At 42.2% G+C, this 22,315-nt stretch overlaps 1 protein-coding gene across 1 annotated transcript in view; it reads right to left on the bottom strand.

The window, feature by feature from the left end:
- SLC24A2 (solute carrier family 24 member 2) overlaps positions 1 to 21,729 on the bottom strand; it is a 239,198-nt gene extending 217,469 nt beyond the window's left edge. The window contains exons 1-2 of the mRNA XM_087869614.1: positions 21,468 to 21,729; positions 18,539 to 19,623 (exon numbers count right to left, since the gene is read on the bottom strand). Of these exons, the coding sequence (XP_087725740.1) occupies positions 18,539 to 19,468 (930 nt within the window). The 5' untranslated portion in view covers positions 19,469 to 19,623; positions 21,468 to 21,729. The remainder of the gene's footprint in view (positions 1 to 18,538; positions 19,624 to 21,467) is intronic.
- Positions 21,730 to 22,315: the final 586 nt, after the last annotated feature.

The raw sequence follows: 22,315 nt of genomic DNA, 5'->3' as shown, positions 1-22,315 counted from the left end.
CTTGCCAAGCAAAGGGAAATAAAGAACAATTAGCTTACTCGGAGATCCTACTGTTTACAAAGAAAATCAAGTGAAAGACAGCAGGCACCTAGGCTGGGAATACAAAGTGTAGCTCTCCTGTTTAGCTTCCGATTCTTATCAGGCCTGCCGTATGGTAGCAAGTTGGCATCACTTAAGCACCAGAGGACCTTGTTCTGAAATTCCACAACCATATCTGGTTGATCAGTGTAGGTGTCCAACTCACCAACAGATGGTACCCGGCATTTTACCCATTAAACTCTATGATCTCCATAACCATTTCATAATGAGATTGGACCTGATAAGATCAGGGAGCAGATTTGCATTCTGCACAGAGATTCTGCCAGCTTTTCGACAGCAAAGTGACTTTATGGATTAAAAGCCTCTGAAATTATCCTGTAAAAACAGAGCTATAAGCAATATTCTTCAGTCAGTTCTGAAGAATAAAGCGTTGGGAGGGAAAAAAGGCAGCAGCGTGGCCATATGGACACTCTCGCTTGAATGATGAAACATTGAGTGTGTAGAAACAGATCACTTAAAATCACCGGTAACTCTTCTTTTCAGTAAAAAATACTCCGGTTGCCCTTGGTTTGACATCGATCATTCATTCAGCACTTGTTTACTGAGCATTTGTTATTTTCCAGGCATTCTTCTAAGGACTCACGTGTGAACAAAATAAACTCCTCCCCTAATGAAGCTTGTATTTCACCGATGTCTATGTTTCTACTGGAAACCACGTCCGGGCCTAACTGGGGCTCCCAAGGGAGTGAGAAAACCATCCTGTAGGCCCACTGAACTACACATAAGCGTCCTGCTATATGCTGTTGTCAAATGAATGAATGAATGAATGAATGAATAAATAAATAAATAAATAAATAAATAAATAAATAAATAAATAAATAAATAAAGCAGTCTTTTAAAAGAAGATGAGTTAATGTTTATCACTCGCCTTCTTGGCTTCCCAAGGGGTACAGATTTCTGTAATTCAGTCTGAGCCACACAGCGTGATTTTATTGAATGTTGCTGGGATCGACAGATTTTATTACTCACTGAAGCCTCTTTCTATCAGACTTCAGAAATCCGTTGCTCTCTATCATGCTGAGAAAAGAGAAACAAAGAGAGACCTTGCACACGTCTTGGCACACGGTTGTCCCTTCCCTGCAGCCTTGCAGTTCCTCGGCTGACCCCTTACTTAGTGCTGCTCACCCAACCAACCTGTCTGTTGGGCCCAGGATCTCCCTTCCCCTTCCCCACTTACTCAAGGAGGCACTGCTCCTGCAACTCTCCTCCTCTTCGCTTCAGTGAATCTTCCCACTTGCCCATGTCATGGCCGTGACTACACCCATGTGCTTGAAAAACATCTCCTGGCCCTACATCTTCTCCCAGCTTGTCCCCCGTCTGTATACCTATCTCTAATTCCCACGCTCCCATTTCCCGAACCCACTCCAGAAAAACTGGTCTGAGCAAGTCACCACGGACCTCCTCACTGCTAAATAGATCTCATTCTCTGTCCTCGTCCTACTTGGTGACCGCCTGACATAATCACTCTCTTGTCTTCAGCTACTTTCTGCCCCTGACTTCCTCATTCCCTGGTGTTCTTCCGTCCTCCGTCCTCCCTAGCTGCCTCTTCCCTGGCTCCTCTGCTGTGCCTTCCTCCCTTCCCCGCCACCCCCATGCTGGAAACCTCAGGACTCGGGCCTTTGGCCTCTTCACTTCTTCATCTAGGCTCACTCACGGGGGATTTTCTTCAGTCCCCTGGCTTTATGTCCTACCTAGGGTCTCAGGATTACTGAGCTTGTATTGCTAATCTGAACTCCAGACACTGTCTATTCGACCGCTCCGTTTCGTTTCTATGTTAACAACTGAAAATGGAACCCGTCTTCCCCCCTAAAACCTGCTCCTCCTCAGGGTGCCTGGGTGGCTCAGTCATTAAGCGTCTGCCTTCGGCTCAGGGCGTGATCCCGGCGTTATGGGATCAAGCCCCACATCAGGCTCCTATGCTGGGAGCCTGCTTCTTCCCCTCCCGCTCCCCCTGCTTGTGTTCCCTCTCTTGCTGGCTCTCTCTCTCTGTCAAATAAATAAATAAAATCTTTAAAAAAAACCCACAAAAAAAACCTGGTCCTCCTGAAGTCTTCCCTGTCTCAGCTAATGGCAATTGCACTCTTCCCGTTACTTGGACCCCAAATCTTGGCATCACCCTGCCTTTCTTTCTGTCACATCCTGTATCTGATCCATCAGCAAATGCTGTTGGCTCTCCCTTCAAGAAATGTCCAGAATGTGGCCACTTCTCACTGCCTCTGTTGTTACCAGGCTGGCCAGGCCACCATCGTCACCCACCTGGACCACGGCACCATTTACACGAACACGTAAGTCACCCAGCTCCCACTCTACAGTTCCGCTGCCACCGGCACAGGTTACAATGAACAGAATTCAGACTTGCTCAGTGTTTCTGCAGGTATTTTCAACATTAATTATTATATGACTTTCATGCCCGCCGGTACCATAAAAAGGTGCAGTACTCTGTTTTGAACCTACGCTTACCCCAGACAGACATATCTTTATGTGGCCTTCTAGTCCTTTAGATTCTTGTAGCCATTGGCTGTCTTACTGATGTGATGGGTATCTGCAGATCTGTATGACGTCATATGTGTGCACTGCCCTGAGGGGTGAGCAGAGCCTGTGTTCCACGCCAAGACATGAGTCCTGGTGGGCTGTGTATTCGCCCACCTCGAGGACATGGCACCTTTCTCTCTGCACAAAGACGCTTTCTACTCGTCCCACCCACACCTCTAGAGCTGTCTATACCTAGGGGAAAGAGTGGCGTTGTGCCTTTTCTAATTGGTCTGGTCAGAGCAGGGAGCCTTTTAAAATCTGTTTAAAGACAGTGACTAGACCAGTGGCAGGCCTGGCTATCTGTGTGCATGGACAGAGGCGTCTCCCCTGACGCAGAGCTCTACCCGTCCCCTGCCCCAGAGAAACTACGTTGGTAGCTTTCAACTTCTTTATGGGCTGGGAAGCCAGGCAACCTAACTTACTTGAATTTTGTCTGTGGGAAAACGTATCAACAGAATCTTACAAAGAGTCTTATGGAGTTGTTGCACGATTAAGGGCCTGAAATTTAGAGCATTGATCTTCTGGCATCTATTTGGTTCTCGAAAGTCCTCTTGGCCTTGGATCTTGGTTCTGTTCTGATCCTCTGGACACAGGGCTTCCAGAAAAACGGACGTTTCTGAGATTACAATCATACACAAATACAGACTGCCAGAGAGGGGGTTTATTATTCTCCCAAGATGACTACGTGAACATTTTTTCAGGATGTTCACCTTAGAGAGGTCCTTTCCATAAAGACAATGTATGTGAATCTTGCAAGAAAATGTGCTCGAAACCCTGCTGGTCCTATGTCCTAATATTCTCATTCAGTGCCTACCACTGTCTCTTCTGCCGCCCCATTCGCCTGTGGGCTCAGACAGTGATCTGCTCCTATTACCTCGTTAATTATTGCCCTATCCCGCGAGACAAGAGGAGAGCTGTCTGCCCCCATTTCTTGATGTAGAAAACTGGGGACAGATAGACACATATGTAACTCACGAAATGTTGGAGCGTGTCACGGGGTAGTAAGAACACAAAAATATTTTAAAATAGGTGCACAGAAACCCAACTGTTTCAGAACAGCCGTTCAGTGAAATTCTCGAACGAGCATTTTTTCCCCTGGACTTGTGAGGTTCAGGTTAAGAAGAGCAAAGAGCAGCTCACGACACATCACAAAATACTTCACATTACTTTTGTAAAGATGGCTAAAAAAAAAAATCTTTAAACCTCTATCACCCAACTCTGGGACTTTAGGAATCTTAATAAGCAGCCCCATGCTGGTAGTATTTTTAAAATGAGCTATTCAACTACACAAGGGTCTTCCTGTGATCCACATTTGCAAGAAACTGAAATGGTGGTATGGTCCTCTAAGCACTGTTTCACTACAAATAAATAATAGAAATCATGCGCCAGGGCTGCCGAGAGCATAGCTATGGCACGCGGTGGACTTACTGATTCAAGGTGATGATGCTCTGAACGTCGCTGACGTTACCGTGCATTTGGGGCCTGTCTCCCAGAGCCCCAGTGAAGTGAGATAGAGTTGGATTCATTTTTAGCACAGTTTATGATTCTCCACCAGTGAAGCATGTGGTGCTACTTCCCAGGGCGTTCAAATTCTTCCTCCTAAAGCACGACATCATCTTGTCCTGTTCTATTTATTTTCCTTAAGTGTGGACGACTCGCAGAGCGCTAACATGCCAAAACACATGCTTCCCGAGCCTGTTCTCCCATCTCACCTTCACTTAGACTTTCAAGGTCAGGGCTATTTGTAGCTACCCACTTAATTGGACTTAAAATAAAAGGCAGCCGAAAACAGCAGATTTGTAACGGTCCTTCAAAATCAGCATCAACAGAGCAGCCTGGCGCATCTGAACCTATTTGAATAAATCAGCCTCTTGTTCGGGGCCACAAAACTCTATCCACCATGCCACCAGTCACTGTGCAGCTGAAACAAGCCAGAAGCCAGAAAGAAGATGTTTCTTTCCTAAGCCCCTTGGAAACTGCTGGAGCTTTGAAGCAATTGTGCATTTTTGTACCAAGCATGATTGCTTGGAGAAGTTCTCTTTACTCTCAGAGCATGCTCATTAATCAGGTTCGTCCAATTACTGCTCATGGTAGACAGTGATGGAGTAGATCATTACCATATTGTTACTATTTACAGTATGCCGGTCCATACACTCGCAAAGCTTTGTTTAAGGTAAAGGCAAATGTTCCTAAAGGATAGAGTAGGAAGGTTCTTTTTGGAAGGAGAGGGGGAAACGGACAGGACTGGCCCACAACCAAGATACATAAAGCTAAATGCCAAGGTCCAGATGGCAAAATGGCCAAGGCTCTCATCTGGAAGTGAAGGCCTGTGGCCCAACTGCTTTCCTGACAGGGCTTCTGGGTAAGATGTACGGAAGGGGATTTGATGACAAGAAACTCTCTTAGATAATACAGAGAAGAGTCAGGAGTAGATAAGGAGAGGTGATGCAATCGGCAGACCACAAACATCTGGGGACCAGTGTTCAAGTAGACTCACACGTTCCCATTATCTCCACAGTCAGGAAGCCCTGGACTCCACACAAACCTGAATCCTCCTCCAGTCTTTAACTTCAAGGGGATCAATCTTTTCTCAAGACCAACTCAAGGGAAGAGGCTGCCTTAGGGTTTGACCTCAGGGATCCAAATCACTCTAGATATAAGTAAGCCTAGAACAGCTTAGAGACTCAAGGGTCCCCAGTCTAGGAGCTGCCCCATCTATGGAGCACATTCCTTAACAACCCACACAATAGGAGAAAATATTTGCGAATCATTTATGTGGTAAGGGACTTGCATCCAGAATGCATAAAGAACTCTTAAACTCAACGATAAGGCCAATAAACCAATTTCAAAAAGGGCAAAATATTTGAATAGAAATTTCTCCAGAAAAGATATACGAATGGCTGATAAGCTTATGAAACGATGTTCAACATCATCACCCTTCCAGGAAATGCAAATCAAAATCATAATAAGGTACTATTTCACGTCCACTAGGATGGGTATAGTCAAAAAGACATAACAAATGCTGGCAAACAGAAACTGGAACTTATGCTGCTGGTAGGCATGACAATGGTGCGGCCACTTTGGAAAACAGTTTAGCAGTTCCTGAAAATGTTAAACATAGAGTGAACATATAACCCAGCAAATCCACTCCTAAGTATAGACCAAAGAGAACTGAAAACATACATCCACACAAAACTTGCATGCTAAGGTTCATAGCAAATTATTCATGATGGCCCCCCACATGGAAATAATCTTGATGTTCATAAACTGATGAATGAATGGAGAAGCAAAATGTGGTCTAGTTGTGTAGGGGAATGTTTGGCCATGAAGAGGCTACAACATGGATAAGCCTCAAAACCATTATGCTAAGTGAAAGAAGGCCACAGATTGCATGAGTCCATTTCTATGAAATGTCCACAACAGACAAATCTATAGCAACAGAAAGTAGACGGGTGGCTACCAGGGACTGTGGGGAGAGAGAAAAGGAGGAATTACTACTAATAGGTACAGGGTTTTTTTTTTTGGAGGTGATGAAATTGTTCTAAAATTAGATAGTGGTATTGGTTTTACAATTCTGTGAATATACTAAGAACCAGTGAATTGTACACTGAGGGTAAATCCTATGCTAAATTATAATTCTATGTAATAAATAAATATTTTTATTTCTCATAATAGAATATAGAATATAATATTCTATAATAAATTATATCCCAAGAAAAGCTTCTGAAAGCTACAGCTGGAGTGATCTGACTTTTAGAATTGGGAGCCCTTACACATCCTGATACCCATACTCACAACCTGGGGGGACTGGGGAATTTCTCATGACTCCTATTTCTTAAGTTGGAAATCTGTTGTTTGCCACTTGACTTTAATACATAAGCCACTCATGTTATGATTTTTTTTCCAGACCCAGACTTTTTATCACGAACACTCATCACCACATTACCACCATCTTGAAGGGCATTAGGTGCCCTTTGCACTTTTACCTATGAGCCTGGGAACAAATACTGCAAATGGGATTGCTCAGTCCCTGAGTCAAGGGCAGTGACTGAATCCAAGGCAGAAAACACAGATGCTGACAAACCAATGTAAGTTATAGCCATGACCGGATGGAGACATGACAGGCTAAGATTAAATATTGATGGTGCACAGAAGAAAAGAGTAAATGCATTTATAGGGCAGTGACAGGAGGGCTCAGGGGAATTTCACAGCTGTGTGAGGCTCAGTTTCATAGATAGGGAAACTGCTTCTCTCTTAATCCTCTGCAAGAACAGAGGGAAAGCAGGTTCAAGTCGGAACACTGAGGATTTGGCTATTAGTTAGGGATTAGTTGGGGCAACTGCCCTTTCATATGGCTGCATGGGAGGCATGGCAAAGTAGCCTAGGAAGCAAGGCAAGGTCCTGAAATGACAGGAGGAAAACACCCCGGGGAGCTGGGGGTGGGGGTAGAGACACTGGACTTAGGGACAGCAGGCTAGTAGCACAGGGAAGGGACCCAGAGGAAAAGAGGCCAGGAATAGGGCCTCTTTGGGTAGGCAGGGCGGGACTGTACTCTGCTAAGCACTTTTCCTGTGCAGTCTCATCCAAATTCATAGCCTCTCTATGAAGAAAATGCTATTATTTTTCTGAACTTATAGATAAGCCAAGGTAAGTGCAGAAAGGTTAAGTAACTTGCCCAAGATTGTACAGCTAGGATGGTCACACTCTACCCCAGGCTTAAATAACAATTCCATCATGTTAAACCTTCACTATCCTACTTCGTTTCAGGAAACAAAGTCCCAAGTTGCTGGAACACACCAATGCTCAGGGTCTACCACACACCTAAAATAACAGAAGTGGTTTGACATGTATTTAATTGCTATCAGGTGGCACGGAAAAATGAAACCAACTCAGCCGACTTGAGAGGTTAGGGCAACAGATGGACAGATTTAAGTGGGAGGAAGAGGGCTGCTAAATGTGAAACCTGTGTTCCTACCAGCAGCCTGCTTGCTCAGCTCAACGTCCATCAAACAGTAAGAGAGAAAGTCTTACAGTGCACGGGAAACTTGGCCCTTTCCAGGAAGGTCCAACAGATGCATAAAGAAGCCCTCATTACCCCTCCAAAGGAACTAATCTGCTTCAGTTGGTTCCTTAGTTGGAAAAACACTTGGAAGGAGGCAAGTTCAGGGCTCCTGATCAACTCCTCTATTGGTCAGTCCATAATTACAGGCATATACTTGTTTCTGTCCCATTAATCAAGAAGCACAGGGGCACCTGGATGGCTCAGTTGGTTAAGTGTCAGTTGTGATCCAGGGTTGAGCCTCATGTCCCTCTCCCTCTGCCCAACCCTCCCCCACTCATTTGCACTCTCTATCAAACCGATAAATAAAATCTTTTTTTAAAAAATAGAGAAGCACAGAGTTATCAGAGCTGGCGGAGGACCTAGGAGATAAACTGGCCTCTTTATTGTCAAAGAGGAGATGTTCGGGGCAAAAGTGCCCGGACCGGGGTTAGACCACCACTGTGTGGGATGAAAAGGACATTACTCGCCAGGCTTGGTTCCTGCCAATGCTGATTCTGAGTGTACCCTTTAAAGCTGTAAGCGTGGCATTACTATGGCCTGGTGCGCAGACCCTTTCCAAACCCACCAGCTTTCACCAGCATGAGAACCATGTCTGCATCATTTGGCTCACAAATCCAGCCTTTGAAAAAAAAGAAACCAATCTAATTGAAATGCAGCTTTGGTCTTCTCGCCAAGGTTCTGCTTTCCTCTGATTTCATCTCCCTGTTTCATCCACATTTCTTTTCTACCCGATGACAAGCTCACTGGGAAACAAGGATGAGTCGAGGCTCAGGGAGCATATCATGCTTTGATCTGCCCCTTCCTTCCCCTGCAATCTGTCTATGTCAGAGCCAGAGAGCAAGACATAGCTTGGTAGATGCTGGCATATTAGGACTCTGCAGAAATCTGCATTGGTCAGAGGGCCGAAGTTACCCAACTGAACACAGACAGTATGTGTGCTTAGGAAGGAAGCTGAGATACCATGTGGATCCAACTCTAAATGGCTGAAACAGTCCCAACCATGAAAATCAGCACGGATTTACATGCACATAAGGGTCTGCGTGGATCCAGGGCTCTGAAACTCTAAAAAGTCAATTATAAAAAGGAGAAGTTGAGGGGATGAAGCAAAGCCACCACCAGCCCAAAGGGCACTTTGGTTGAATGAAGAAAAGGCACCCCTTTTTCTGGGCAGCCACAGTTCCACACCAAAGCACACAGCTTATCCAGCAGAGTGATGTCTGACTTTCTTCCCCTATTCATCCCCTTGATCAGAAAGATGCCCTCGTGGAGTAAACTAGCACAGCTTTGCAGGGCAGCCCTGCGAAGAGGAAGAGGGGAAAAAAGAAATTTCTTAACATGATTCTATTTTTTAAAACTCAGGTGACAACTTATTGGTGGGTCATGAAGTTACTTTAGAGGGTTGAAACTGGTATTTTTGATAACATAGAAAATCTAAGTGATAAAAAGTGCATCACACTTAGATGTTATTTTTGTATGTGTACGTAAGCATATGTTACACAGCATGTGCTGTGTTAACACGATGGGTTAGGATGGAAAACGGATTTCTTAGCGGAGGTCATGGTAAAAAATACTTGAAAGTCACTAACTGAACAAAGCCTAATACAAAAAACGTGAATCTAATTTGGAGGTTTGCTTTGTCTTTATCCCCGACTGTCCAGTGAGAAGCACGAGGAGAAGGAGCAGGCATTTAGGAATCAGACCCAAGTTCAAATGCAGTTTAATACCACTCAGTTGGGACCTCGGGCAATCACTTACGTTTCCTGACCCTCGGGTTCCTGATGTGCAGGGGGAGATGATCTCTACTTCAGAGTGTTGATGGAGTAAGGACCTGGTATGAAGCACACAGCCATTTTGAGACCTCCCACTTCTCTTGACTGTGGAGAGACTAGCATCCCAGGGACGCACGTGCAGCTGCCCAGGCGAGTTTTCCCAGTTAGAAGCCACAGAAGCTGAGCAGGTCTAGAATCCCACTGTAAACTCTAAATGACTTTCTCCCATGCAAGTCGTTCTCCTGTCTGGAAGAACTACTGCCCACAACATGCCCAAGCCAAAATTCCTGCTCGGCCAAGCCAATAAGTCATTACCTGCTTACTGCAGGTAAGCCAATTGAGAAACAGAGTTTGGTGATATGGGTATGGTTAGAGTCTGGTCTTCTGTTTTAGATAAATGTATTAGGTTATTCCTTTGACACGGTTAGAATACTTCAAATAGTATACACTAGAGCTTCCAAGGACAGAAGTGACAAGTTGGAAGCAACGTTTTAGGTCATTCAGGTCAAGTCTCCCATTTTCCAGATGAGAAAATAGGGGTCTTAGGTGGTGCAGGCTCTCCCCAAGGTCACATGGCCAGTTCCTGGGAAACTAATCTCCCAATTCCTGAGTCACAAGGTCTCCTTCAAAATAATTCATCCTTTAAAACAAAAAACACAAAAACCTCCTGGCTTTATTTGGGTGCGGAAATCTTGGGAAGGGGGAACGTTAGTGATTCCCAACATACACTTGTAAGAGATCTTCAAGTCATCACAGAAAACTTTAAAAATGACACAAAGGATACACAACAAACTGGCAACCTATTAAAAAATTGGTTCTCAATAAACATATTTTTCCACACTCAAACTCCTCATTAATTGAAAAAATGCAAATTAAAACAAAAAATGCTGTTTCACTGTGAAAACATAAAAATATTAAAAATTATAGTCAACACGACCAAGTATGTTGCAATGTAGCAGAATCTTTAAAAAGCTCATAAACTTTGATCCAGAATTTCTGTTTCTCTGAAATCAGAAATGTGTGTGTAAGGCTATTTGTTGTAGCATTTTTTTATAGTGCTGATATGTTTGCAACATTTTATAATAAGAAAATGACTTTCTATTTTATAATAATACTAAGTAATGAATTACATTAAATGATAGGAAGAAATGCTCATAAATATCAAGTTAAAAAAAACCTAAAATGTGGGGCGCTTCTGTGGTTCAGTCGGTTAAGCATCTGCCTTCAGCTCAGTTCATGATTCCAGGGTCCTGGGATTGAGACCCGTGTTGGGCTCTCCACTCAGTGGGGAGTCTGCTTCTCCCTCTGCCCCTCCCCCTGCTTGTGTGCATGATCTCTCTCTTTCAAATAAATACATAAAATTCTTAAAAAGCTAAAATGTTATACACCCGAGTTTAAAGTTATGCATGTCCAATATCATTTCAATTTATCTAAATACTTAGATATATGTAAATATACATGTGTGTGTATATGTGTATGTGAGAAAAGTCTGGAAGGATACATGCAAATATGCAGAATTATTTTTGGATGGTGCAATGGAGAGATTATGGGCTATTTTAAATCTCTCTTTTATATTTTGATGCGTTTTTATAATCCTGTACAATGAATATATTGCTTTCAGTATCTGGTAAAAATATTATTTAAAAGGCAAATTTAAAGTGGCCCCAAATAACTTCGTTAGAATTGCCTCTTAGATTCGACTTAAAATTTGCCATTGGTAGGATTTTTGTTGATGAGAAGCTTTATTGCAATGGTTAGGCTGCATGAAACACTCTGAGAGTACTCAATTAAAATTCCATATCAGTCTCTCTTGTTATATGCATTATCTTTTGACAAACCCACAGTCTGAAACATATATTTCTGGCAATATAATGGACCAAATATTCAGAGAAGCCATTCTCAGTATATCATATCCCAAAATTCTAGATATTATAATTTTTAAATTATCTAACTATGTTAGTGAGGAGTCAGGGGTTTCTTAGAACCAACAACACCAAGTAAGCACAAATTCAGAGGGGTCTGTATTGCTTTGCCTTCAAAGTACTTGCCATTCTCCAGTGGCCAAAGACTAGGTTTTTAGAAGCTACAAACAAGGGCCTAGTAGGAAGGAGGTAATTCAGAGACCTCCACTTCCAACAAGCTAAAAATGAAGGGTTGATACTCTTAGCAGGTGAATAAAGAGGAAAAAAACTCGCCTAGCAAGGGGAAACAGTAGAATGTGCCTATTTTGGTCTTGGTTTTAAGTGATATTGAAAAGAGAGAGAGAGAGAGAGAGAGAGAGAGGTCACCTTTAAGAATTTCTACCACTGGCTCACTCACATGGGTTTGGAGTCTGAATTCACACTACCTGGGTAGAAAAAAGGCAAACATTTAGGTTAGAATGATGCCAGGCTGGTTGTGCTACCAGGGACTTGCTTGAAGGACAAATACAGTCCTCTTCCAAGGAACACACTTAAAACCCAGGCCTCAGTGACTTCCCATGGGTAAAGTTCCAAGGAACAGGAATTCAAAGTTATTGTTTTTTTTAAACGAAATATGTAAGAAAGCAACTCCGTATCATTGAGAACCAATTAAACAGCAAAACTAGATCTTCAAGGATATCGTCACTAGGAATATCGATTATGAAATATTAATGAATTTAGCATTTCTATAGAAATAAAAGAAGTCAATAAATGATTAAGGAATAAGAAACAATGAAAGTCAACCTAACGGATATGAAAGAGCCACAAAAAAACTTCTAGAAAGGAAATCTATAATAATATTAGAAATTAAACAGTTGAGCTTTAGAGTTGATTAGACAAAACTGAAGAGAGAATTAGAAGCTAGGAGGTCGACATAAAGAAAGGAGCAGAATGAGCAACAGAGAAAAAGAGGAGTAGTTGCAAGATGTGGCAGATGGGTTGAGATGGTACATCTGTTTAATCAAAATTATAGAAGACCACAGGAAAAATGAGGTAGAGTTGAAATTGGTAGAATACACTAACCTGCCAATTCAGGAAGTCTAGTGAATCATAAGTAGGGGATCAATAATTAAGAAAACATTACCTGACATGACATAAAAAAATGCTAACCACCAGAAACACAGAGAAAACCTTAAATGTAGCTGAAAAGAAAAGACAGATTTTTTTTTCTTTTCCTTTCTTTCTTTCTTTCTTTCTTTCTTTCTTTGAGTAGAGTGATAGAAGTTTATTAGGTGAAGACACAGAAAAAGCTCTCAAGAGTGAGAGGGGTCCTGACAGGGCTGCCAACGAGGGCCGTTAGGGTTGGTCTTTTATAGAAAGCCAACCAAGAAAAGACAGATTTCTTACAAGGGAGCAACATTTACACTGACAATGGTCTTTTTCAACAGTAAAAATGGAAGTCAGAGACACTGGAATATAATTTTCAAAGTCAAATGAGAAAATAATTTTGTATCCACACTGTCTTTCAGGATTAAAAGTGAAATACATCTTTAAGGAAATACAAACAGGAGCATTTGCCATTAATAGAGTCGTGCTAAAGGAACTTATAAAAAGTATAAGTCAGTAGAGGAAAAAAACTCCTAGAAAAAAGGTCTGAAATGGGGAAAAGAATGAGGAGGGGAAAAGCTGGTAAAAAATGGTTAACTCTAAAAACACTGATGGCATGATGACAATGTCTAATTTGTAGGGTTAAAAAAGTGAAGTTATACCTCAATAAAGCTGTTATAAAACAGAAGGCAGAACTTAAATCATGGACTTCGAATCATATATAGCAGGGGAGAGGTGATAGGGCTGAAGTGTTCTAAGGTCCTTAGGTTGCTTTGCAGGAGTGTAATTAACCGATACTATGTTAAGTTAACTCTACACATTAAAATTTATAGGCCAACACTAAAAGAATAGAGAGTATATAAATCCCACACTATTAAAGGGAAAAAGAAATTTAGGGGAAAAAAAATCAATGCCCTCCTTCTCCAAAAAAAAAAAAAAAAAAAGCAAGAAAAAATTATAAAAAGGAAACAGAAAGATCAGAACGAATAGAAAGTATAAAATAGCATAATAGAATCCAAATGAAATGGTAATCACAATCAATGTAAATAAACTAAACTTTCCAGTTAAAAGATGATTGTCAAACTGAAGTAAGCAAAATATAGCTATATTCTGGTTACTAGGAACCTATTTAAAACAAAAGAAGGTTGAAAATAAAAGAATGAAAAAAAGAAACCAGTCAAATCCACACTGAAGATGTACTTGCCTTCCCAACCCCCAAAGAACAGTTTAGCATAACAATCCCATTCCTTGTTAAAGTTAAAATACAAATGATCTGGTTCTACCAGAAAGAGAGACAGACAGACAGGAAAGAAAGAAAAGAAAATGGGGGGGGGGGTGCGTGGGAGGAGAATGAGACAAAGGAGGAAGGGAGGAAGGAAGGGAAATGGTGGTAAATTCTTGCTCTCAACATTGCCAGGATTCACAAAGTTTAGGTCTTCTATTGCTGGAGAAATCAGAGAAGCCAGGATGAAAAGCCAAAGGTAATCTGACTTCTGTGTATGAAGATCTGCTGGATTTTCTGGATCTGTCGAAATGCCTGTTCACTCTCTGAATCACATGCAGTAACTAAAGGGTTTGCTTTTAATATAAGTAGAAGGAAACAAAGCAAGGAAAAGAGCACCATGCTGTATCCCTCGATAAACTTACTACATTCACAAACATCTAGTCAGTTAAGAATTTTAATGCCTAAATTTTCTTTCTTGTCAGAGGGACAGAGAGTTTTCAAGTCTACCACCCTTATATTTATTATAAGGATGATCTTTCCTTACCTTTCTGAAGTTTGTACATTAATTTTACTAATTTATTTACTAGGTGTGGAGGGGAAACAAAGGTTGAATATATAGTATCTTTTGTGCCATAAGCAAGCTTGGACCTACACATTTGTATTGATAACATTATTTTTGGATCAGCACCTTATAAGCACAACTTCACCTTGTGAGAAATATTTATAGTATTGCTTCAATTTTGTTTTTCTCATGAACATTAATAACAATTCGAACTACAGAAACTCTATTTACAAACAACTTTTCAGGAACATACAAACTGAATAAAGCAAACACACATAAGTTACTAACTAGCCTAGTCTTCAAGGATCCAGCCTTAAGCGTCTTTATTTAGACCATTCCCTTCATTAGAACTGGGCTGACTTGCTGTCAGATTATAATGCCAAATCTAAGAAGAAGTTAAATACCATGGACAGCTGCTTTCTAGGCCAATGACGGCCTAGCACCATAACAGATCAAGGGACCTCAGCTGCCAAGGCCAGGGGCAGAGACAGCAAAATGGTCCGGATGCCCTAAAACTCTGCTGCTTCACATCCTGCAGGATTCAAAGTTATTCCTGACCAGCTATGGAGAGGTTTTTAGAAGAGAGTCCCCATAATTTTATAAATAAGAATACCTTTAAAACAAAAATCTCTGCTCAGCATCGATATTTCTTAACCCTAATTAATGGCCTACTTATTTCAAGCAAAATTCTACACAATGAAATTTCAGGACAATAAATGCATTTGGAGGTTTCCTTAGAGTTTATGATAATACCTGGCCTGCATATATTCACTGTATGTGAACGAGGGTTTATAAATATCATACTATGACAAACAGTCTATGCCCCTAAGGGAGACAATGACCTGCTTAACTCAATGATTCACTGGCATGAATTCCAGTTTTTAAAAAATGTGAAATTTTTGAATTTAAAATAATTTATTTTAGGGGTGCCTGGGTGGCTCAGTCAGTTGAGCGTTGGACTCTTGATTTCAGCCCAGGTCATGGTCTCAGTGTCGTGGGATGGAGCCCCGTATCAGGCTCCATGCTCAGGGGGAAGTCTGCTGGAGATTCTCTCTTTCCCTCTGCCTCTGCCCTTCCCCCTGCTCACATGCATGCTCTCTCTCTTAATGAATATTAAAAAAAATTATTTTGACTCTCTTTCCATTTAAGAACAGATGATAAAAGGAAAAGAACTAACATTTATTGAACAACCCACATTTCCCAAGGACTATGTTAGCTGCTTAGCATCCATTTCTTCATTTAATAATTTTCCTAGTTTCATGAAGTAGGCATTCATGTCCAAATTAGGAAACCGAGGCTCAGAGAGTTTATATTTTTATACCCTGAGTCAATGCCCCAGATATACTGACCCTGTCATGACACCACACAACTTTTTAAAAAGGATATTATTATCACTAAAAGAAACAATAGTAATAACAAATAAAAAGCACACACGGGGTGTAAAAATTAAACAAGATGAGAAACTATTTCTGTAACTATGAAAAAATACGCCAGCTCACATTTTTCCATGCTTCCCAATTGCCCCATGACATATATCCTCAATAATGGAACCAAATTCGAATTTTCAACTGGTCTACGAAGCAAATAGTTTCCAAAACAGTTCACTGCCAAGAGTCCAGCAGAGCTGATGATTTTTTAGCAAGAACCACTGACAATGTGTACAAGAACATCTAAAATATGTTACCTCTAGTTTCCTAAACTCCCATGCTCCATAGTTGTACAAAGAAGACCACGAAAACACGCCGAATATTTTGTTTCCTAAATTCTTCTACAGCACATTCCTCTCCATGAAGACTTCATTGAGTGCTGCATTTGGGTTAGGGTCTCTTTCCTGCATGGTTTCATGATATCAGAAGCACTGACTTCTGTAGGATGGTGGGGTAGGGAGTCAGAAATCAATGCTGCAGGTTAGGGACCTAGACGGCCACATTCAAGGACACATCCCTCTTTGGGACACCTTATGTTCAGTGCTTGGGCAGCCAAACCTCCATAAGATTCTGAAATCAGGCATATGGTAAAGGCTAACTGCTAAAACAAAAATTTTTCCCAACAATACTTCAAAAGTGAAATTGCCAAGGTGAAATTTCCTGAAGGAAATCACTTATCATCAGACACCGTTCTACCTAAAAATGTGTTCTAGCATCTTTGAGGAACACCAAACGAGACATAGCTATGTTCAAAAAATTCTATTCCCGTGATAATTTATAGTTCAATTTAGTTCCTGAATGCCAAAAGAAATAATAACGATTAAAAGGAATAAATTAAAGCCATTTAGTGCTAACAAGGGAAATAATACAATGAACATATTTTGGGGGGAAAATAAGAAACAGGAGAAATAAACATGAATCTAATCTACTTTCTTTTTTAATTAGGTAAATCCAGAATTTCCAAATTTAAAAACTGCACAATATTAAGCATAGCACTAAATTATGGATTTGAAAAACGACTGTTAAGGATTGTCAGCCTAAGCTTCTGACTTTTAAATATCATAAAAATGACATGACAGGCACCTACTACAGTAGGTAAAGATTCTGCCAGAGCTACTTTAATGAGTGGTTTACAATTGATTAAATATTGCCTGTAAACTGTATTTAAAAAGTTATTCCCAAATGCACAAAACCAGCTCCTCCTCAAATCAGAATATAAAATCCCCCTGCAACTTTAATACACCATTAGATTGCTCTGCAAATTCCTTTCTTACAAATGTTGTCAGTATAACCTTCCGCAGAATCTGTGATTAAGTTAATGAAGTTCCACTGTTGTGTAACAAAGCAAAAATATACTAAGTCCTCGAAAAGGCTTTTTACCCTTGATGTGCCCAGGACATTTATAAGACACCAAATCGTTTCCTTGACTCTAAAAAAATATGCCTTTACCTTGGCAATTACTAAGTACTCTAACTGGATTAAACACATAGATTATTAATGCAAACCGCTCAAACTAGCAATCAGGCTTGAGGGATCATCTTTTTGGCTACAAAATTAGAGCAGGGAGAGGGGTCCAAGGATGCCCTCAAAGATATATATTCAGTTCTAACATCTGAATGCTTACTTGCCATGTCTACTGCTAAATGACTTTTTTTTTTTTACTTCAGTTTCTAACAACTATACACTGAGTGAAATATCAGAAAAAAATATAGTAGAAAACATTTTTCTTTTACATGTAACAAACAGCAATATTACTGGTGTTTTGGGGTTTTGTGGGTTTTTTTGCTTCCATGTCATGGTTACTACAAAAATGATGGGTGGCCATCCAACCTGAATATAAATGAATTATGCTAAGTTAATATCTCTCTCTCCTTTTTTTTTTTTTGATAAAATATCTCACCCTCCACTCAACATCTGTTTTTGCATACATGAGATTTTTCCTAGATGCTAGTATGAAAACTCTGCATATGTATTTTGGTTTTCTGTTTAAAATCACATTCAGAGACAACATTCCAATGTTAGGATGTAAATCAGAACTTCATTTCTATACTTAAGATTTTATTCGTGTTGTTTATCCATTATCCATTATTTATTAGTTTATGTTTTTGCTGATCAATTTATTCTCAGCTCTATACCAACGTGCTCACCCCCTAAGTGGAAGGATGGCCACTCTTGTCATTAAAACTCCCTCAAATTCTACTGTAAAATATCTTGGGTGATGTTTATCATGGTATGCAAAACGGGCCATCAAGCCACGGAGGCAGACAGAAGGGCTTGGCAATGATTCCCTCCTCATGGGTCTCCATCAGCTCCTGGTCAAGTGGTCTCAAGATCACTGTGTGGATTAAGAAAGATGGCTGTGACCATTCCAATGACCGGTCCTTCTGGGCCTGTTGCTGACTTAAAGGTACAGCTCTGGTGACCCAAACAAGCTTTCTTCCTTAAATGTCATTAAAGAGATGGTTCTCGATCATTGTCATGTGCATACTTAAAAAAAAAATACCTGCAATTCGCTAAGCGACACACATACCCTCTCTCCTGTGAAAATTAAACTGCTCACAAAATTATTATGCCTACTTCCACATGTAAATAACTGTTAAGTCCACTCTGGGATACTTACATAACCTATATTTATCAATGTTCTACTCTGAAGCAAAGAGCTGGAGAATTTAGGAGATATCCGCCAGAATATCCCCAAATTATGTTTTCCCACTGCCATGTCAGTCTGGCTATCACAGAACTGCAGAAAGCATTCTTTATCCACACTAACCCCAAACACCACCCCCTTAAAAAAGTGGTAGATCTCAAAAACACAATTATTTAGAACATTAAATAAACAACCACCACCACCAACCTTTGCTTGGGCCTCTGGTGCTGTCACCTTGACGACTTTATTGCGATTTATCATTTGCTTCACCCATCTTTCTACTTGGACGTTGAATTTCATGAAAACCACATAGCCAAAGTAAGCTGTTAAGAGAAGCAAGCTTTCCCACCACATGATAACATTATCCAGGAAAAATATGATCAGCATGATCAAGTCAACGATGTAGAAGGACACATCCCGAAAGAGCGGCCACCATGTCAGGTTTAAGATTTCTCTAGAAAACAGAGCACACATGCCAATAACAAAGAGGATATTGAACACAGCTGAGCCCACGATTGTGCCTATGCCAACATTGCTGTGAGCAATAAATACCCCTATGAGAGATGTGAAAAGTTCTGGGGCCGAGCCCCCGGCAGCCATGAAGGTGGCTCCGGCCACATCGTCAGAGATGCCCAGTTTCTCAGTGATGACAGTCAAAGAAGGAACAAAGAACTCATCACAGACAATGGCTAAGGCTATGAACATGTAGATCATTCCAATGACATGCAGAACAATGGCGCCTTTTCTTCGCTCCTCGAGGGAGAAGATGTCTCTTGGGTAGTCTCCTTGGGCATGATCTGTAGTATTCTCAGACGTGCCTTCCTGAGAAAGAGGTGGCTGTGGAGTATAATCCAGAATCTTGTCATTCAAATCTAAGAGAGTTCTCTTACGGTAACCGTGTGCTGTGCTAGGGCCACTTGCACCAACGGCCTCTTCTGTGCTCTGTGTCTCTGTCTCAGAAAAGGCACTGATTGAAAATGAGACGGTGCTGATGGCTACTAGGCCCATGAGAAGGCCCAAGATTCGAATTAACTTCAGTTTTTTCCTGACATTATAATGTCTCCTGCAGCCAGACAGTGACTTCTCCAAACACCATTTCTCAAGGAAAGTGATGGCAGAGCTTTGGTGCAGATCCATCCTGGGTCTTCTGGTCGATGTGGTGGTCTTCCGATTGTAGACTCAACCAGATGGTTCTCTCATACTTTTCTTCACGTTAGAGTCAATGGTGCTTGTGGGGCCCTTTCACAATCAGGGGTTCTTATGCTTCACCGGAAATATTTCCGACATTTATGCTTAAATAAAAATTAAAACAAGGATAAGTAAATGACAAAAGCATATGTCTTTTTTTCTACAAAAAGAACTTTGCAGGTATGATGAAGTCCCATCCTGTGTTTGACCTTGGGAAAGTTACTTAACTTCTCTGTGCCTCCGTTTCCCCATTTAAAAAATAAGAACTATTACAGCACCTGCCACCAAGGACTGCTTTGAGGATGAGACACTTAGAATAAGATGTGGCACCTAGTAAGTGCTTATAACAATCATGTATTTATAAATTCAAACATTTTGGTAAATCCAATGTTGGTTAGACTATGTAGATGTGTGTTAAATATAAAAAATTTGTAGATGAAAATCTATCAGTTTATTCCATTTTTAATCATGTAACAAATAACTGCCCAGTGATAAAAGATACCACTTCTTTTAGAACTAAGTACCTGACAACCAATAATTACTTACTACGCTTTCTTCCAGCCCAATTATATAATTCCAGTTAAAGGCACTTTTCTGATCTAATCTATCATTTGAAAGCACTGAGTGTTGGAGAAGATAGCACTCTTTTCCTATACACATAAAGATCTCAGCATCTTATTTTTTCATGAAAAGCTTCTCCTATATCTGATGCAGAAAAATAGCCCTTTAAAAATTCAAGTTTACAAAAGAATGCTCTGGTGACATGGACTGTCTTCCCTAAACATCTAGATATTGTTTTCAGCTAAAGCTTATTTTTAAAAACAACCTTTAGTCATATGTAAAATAGACAACATAGTAAATCAGGCAACTAACAAGTAGGCTATTTCTAGAGACTCAATGTGTGTTTCGTAAACAATATGCAAGCTGCAGCAATCCTTCTGTCCACAAAATCTGACAAAAATAGCCCCAACACTGACTCTTCTAGTAGGGTAGATATTCAAGCAGTTTTCATTCTCTATCCCACACAGATGGGTAAAACTAGATATCTAGACACCACAGTGGATATTCTAAAGGTTCCTATTTAAATTTTTCTTTAAAAACACGTTGTTGTTGCTTTTTATATCAACGATTTCATTTTAGAGGCTTGCTGAGATGATCTCAGGTGTAAAATAAGCTAATTAAACACACGCCAGTTAAACGCTGAGATTAGCTGGAGCTCAGGTTTGCACAGCAGAGCAAGAACACAAGTCAAACCAGGCTAAGATGCTGCTACCCATCACAGAGATTCTCGGCTGGCTGCAGATGTCGACGCTTAGCACCAAAGATTAAGCGACTCACAGCGCTCCGGGGATTGTCACAATGCCTGGCCAGGGCTACGGGCAGGGACAGACTCAACTCCCAGGGCGCAGGATCAGCTCCAGCGAGCCGGCTGCACCTGCAATTCTGCCGCTTCGCTCCACGGAAGCTGCCTCTGCCGGAGAAGTGCACCCCCAGCTGCGCCCCAACTTTGCCTTGTGTGGTCCCAAACTTTCCCTGGTGGGTTAATAGGAAAATAAAACTAAAGGACAGACGCCCCACTAGCAAGCGGGGACGCAGCTTGGGAAGGCGCTTGGCCCGCATCTCCCCGAATCGTTTGTGGGTGGTTTGGGGAAGGGGAGCTTTCCTCTGGCGTGTCTACCCCGACGGCAGGCCCTGCCCCGCCGCGCCCCCCACCTCGGAGCCGGAAGCAAGGGCGGTCGGGGTGGAAGAAGCTGGGGGCTCGGAAACCGCGCCCCTGAGCGGAGGGAGTTAGCTAACTCCTTGCGGGGCCTGGGGCACCCACGTCCACCACGGAGCCACCTGTGAGCCTGTGGTGCAGCAGCGGGATGCGCGCCACCGGATCCGGGGACAACGACCACTGCGGCCACCAAGCCTGGAGGCTGGCGGGGACTCGGCCGCCCGCACTTACCGGGATCCGCCAGGAGGACGCGCACGCGGCGGGGGCCCGAGCGCGGCCCTCCACTCGGGTCCGCCGCTTTCCCTGGCCCTCAGCCTCCCTGCTCCGAGGCCCGGTCTCCGGCTCCGGCTCGCGCTCGCCGCCGCTCTCGCCGGCCGGGGCTGGGCTCTGGAGGAGACTGAGCCACGGCGAGCCCCGCGCGCCGCCTCTGGTGCTGCCCGGCCCCCGCCGGCCCCTCCCTCTCGCCTCTGCGCGGGGAGCGTGGCCGCAGAGCGCTCCGCTCCCGCGCCCTCTGCTCCACGCCTCCCGGGCGCAGAGGCTACGCCGGCTGCCGTCTCTTAGGAGATTTCTCCGCAGTGGGGACGGGGGTCAGGATTTGCAGGCGAGCAAGGACAGAGAGGAGAAATCGTACAGGTCGGTGACGCGCCTGATTCCCAAAGCCTGAAAGTGCTGCCAACTTTGGGGTTTATTTGTACTGGGCACCTCGTCTCCCAATTATCTGCAAAAAGTGACAAAGTCGTATATTTCTTTAGGAGGCTGTGTAATGTGTAATGGTGGAAAAGACGTTCAGTGAAAAGGCATAAAGGCCTGCGGGGCTGTGTGTTCAGGCCCAGGGGTGAAGATTGGGACACTGAAGGATCTTGAGTCTTGCAGGCTGACCTTTCCTTTAATGGGTGATGAAATTGAGACCCAAGACACAGTGCCATTTTGAGTCACAGGGCTCAAATGCTGGCGTCTGGACTCCCAGCCCAGTGCTCTTTCCTGCCCTGTTTGGAAAGCAAGATTTCCTGGACCCCAAGAAATTGAGTCAGCCTTTTTGGGGATGAGAGGCAAGAATCTGGGCTGAAGAGTGGAAGAAG

The sequence above is a fragment of the Ursus americanus genome, chromosome 18 (genome assembly GCF_024610735.1).
Source record: "Ursus americanus isolate L20-20 chromosome 18, mUrsAme1.1.p, whole genome shotgun sequence".
In the NCBI taxonomy this organism is placed as follows: Eukaryota; Metazoa; Chordata; class Mammalia; order Carnivora; family Ursidae; genus Ursus; species Ursus americanus.
This window is presented reverse-complemented; position numbering and strand designations above follow the sequence as displayed.